Source organism: Polyodon spathula, chromosome 23 (assembly GCF_017654505.1).
Source record: "Polyodon spathula isolate WHYD16114869_AA chromosome 23, ASM1765450v1, whole genome shotgun sequence".
Classification (NCBI taxonomy): domain Eukaryota; kingdom Metazoa; phylum Chordata; class Actinopteri; order Acipenseriformes; family Polyodontidae; genus Polyodon; species Polyodon spathula.
In genome coordinates, this window is record NC_054556.1 from 157,484 (window position 1) to 159,983 (window position 2,500).

The window sequence follows — 2,500 nt, forward strand, 5'->3', positions numbered from 1 at the left end:
CCCTCCCCTCCCTCTGGCCTCTTCAATCACACACACACACACACACCCTCCCTGCCTCCACCCCTCCCCTCCCTCTGCCTCTTCAATCACACACACACACACACACACACACACACACACACACACACACACACACACACACACACACACACACTCCCCCTCCCTTCATCCCCTCCCCTCCCTCTGCCTCGTTCAATCCACTTCACACACACACACACACACACACACACACACACACACACACACACCCTCCCTGCCTCCACCCCTCCCCTCCCTCTGCCTCTTCAATCACACACACACACACACACACACACACACACACACACACACACACACACACAAACACCCACACAGCCCCACAAAAAATAGGACACATGGGGGGAGGTCAGTGTGGTTTATCTGTGTACCCCCCCTCCAGTCACAGTGGTTTATCTGTGTAACCCCCCCCAGTGTGTGGTTTATCTGTGTACCCCCCCCCCCCCCGTCACAGTGGTTTATCCGAGTCCAAACCATTGGTGTCACCAAATTCTCCCCTGTCCCTTCACAGCCCAGCACAGAGGGGGGTGTCAATTAATCAACTTCAAATCCACGCCTCTGTTCATTACTGCAGCTGTTGAGAGACTCAGGGTGGAGATACTGGAGCGCAGGACAGACAAACAGGGCGGGAGACAATGAGCCGGCTCTCTTAGTGCTGGCGCAGGATGAGTGCGGTGGAGGCTGCTGTTGATTGGCTGTCTGTCTGTCTCGCTGTCTGATTGGTTGATGGGGAGTTGCTTCTCGGTCCCTGGAGACTCACTGGAATCTCCCCAGAACTCCAGAGCAGAGTCACGAGTCACTGATCAGCTTCATCAATCAGTCAGTAATGAGCAGCTTCATCAATAACTCACTAATCAGCTTCTTCAATATCTCACTGATCAGCTTCATCACTATCTCACTGATCAGCTTCATCACTATCTCACTGATCAGCTTCTTCAATAACTCACTGATCAGCTTCATCAATATCTCACTGATCAGCTTCATCACTATCTCACTGATCAGCTTCATCACTATCTCACTGATCAGCTTCTTCAATATCTCACTGATCAGCTTCATCAATCAGTCAGTAATGAGCAGCTTCATCACTATCTCACTGATCTGCTTCATCACTATCTCACTGATCAGCTTCTTCAATATCTCACTGATCAGCTTCATCACTATCTCACTGATCAGCTTCATCAATAACTCACTGATTAGCTTCATCAATATCTCACTGATCAGGCTTCATCAATAACTCACTGATCAGCTTCTTCAATATCTCACTGATCAGCTTCTTCAATATCTCACTGATCAGCTTCATCACTATCTCACAGATCAGCTTCATCAATAACTCACTGATTTCCTTCATCAATATCTCACTGATCAGAGGCTTCATCAATAACTCACTGATCAGCTTCATCAATATCTCACTGATCAGCTTCATCAATATCTCACTGATCAGCTTCATCAAAATCTCACTGATCAGCTTCATCAATAACTCACTGATCAGCTTCATCAATATCTCACTGATCAGCTTCATCAATAACTCACTGATCAGCTTCATCAATATCTCACTGATCAGCTTCTTCAATATCTCACTGATCAGCTTCATCACTATCTCACTGATCAGCTTCATCAATAACTCACTGATCAGCTTCATCAATATCTCACTGATCAGCGGCTTCATCAATAACTCACTGATCAGCTTCATCAATATCTCACTGATCAGCTTCATCAATATCTCACTGATCAGCTTCATCAAAATCTCACTGATCAGCTTCATCAATAACTCACTGATCAGCTTCATCAATATCTCACTGATCAGCGGCTTCATCAATAACTCACTGATCAGCTTCATCAATATCTCACTGATCAGCTTCATCAATAACTCACTGATCAGCTTCATCACTATCTCACTGATCAGTTCTTCAATAACTCACTGATCAGCTTCAACAAAGATTCACTGATCAGCTTCATCAATAACTCACTGATCAGCGGATTCATCAATATCTCACAAGAAGAGACAAAGAAACGTTTCTGTTTTAGAAAATGTTTCAGTCTGAAATTAATTTCTGTTCTTTTAAAAGGAGAAGCAGCTGTGAGTGTGCCCTGATAGGGGGTCAGACAGCCACTTCCACCCTCTCTCCTGGGGATTTCTCCTCTGTGCAGTGCGGGCTGCCCTCTGCGGTGAGGCAGGGCAGGAACTCAACATGCTGCCCAGACAATTCCTGTTTCTGAAAAACACACAGAGAACAACAAGCACACTGCACTCTACTGAACTAGAGAAACACTGAAACACACACACTGACACACACACACACACACTGACACACACACACACACACACTGAGAACAACAAGCACACTGCACTCTACTGAACTACAGAAACACTGAGACACACACACTGACACACACACACACACACACTGAGAACAACACACACTGACACTCACACTGAACAACACAAACACACTGACACACACAC

The 2,500-nt window shown here is 45.9% G+C and overlaps 1 protein-coding gene across 1 annotated transcript in view; it reads left to right on the top strand.

Annotated features, from left to right (window-relative positions):
• Window positions 1–374: 374 nt before the first annotated feature.
• The window catches only part of ndufaf3 (NADH:ubiquinone oxidoreductase complex assembly factor), a 13,620-nt gene continuing 11,494 nt past the window's right edge, over window positions 375–2,500 (top strand). The window contains exon 1 of the mRNA XM_041225437.1: window positions 375–384. Within this exon, the coding sequence (XP_041081371.1) occupies window positions 375–384 (10 nt within the window). The remainder of the gene's footprint in view (window positions 385–2,500) is intronic.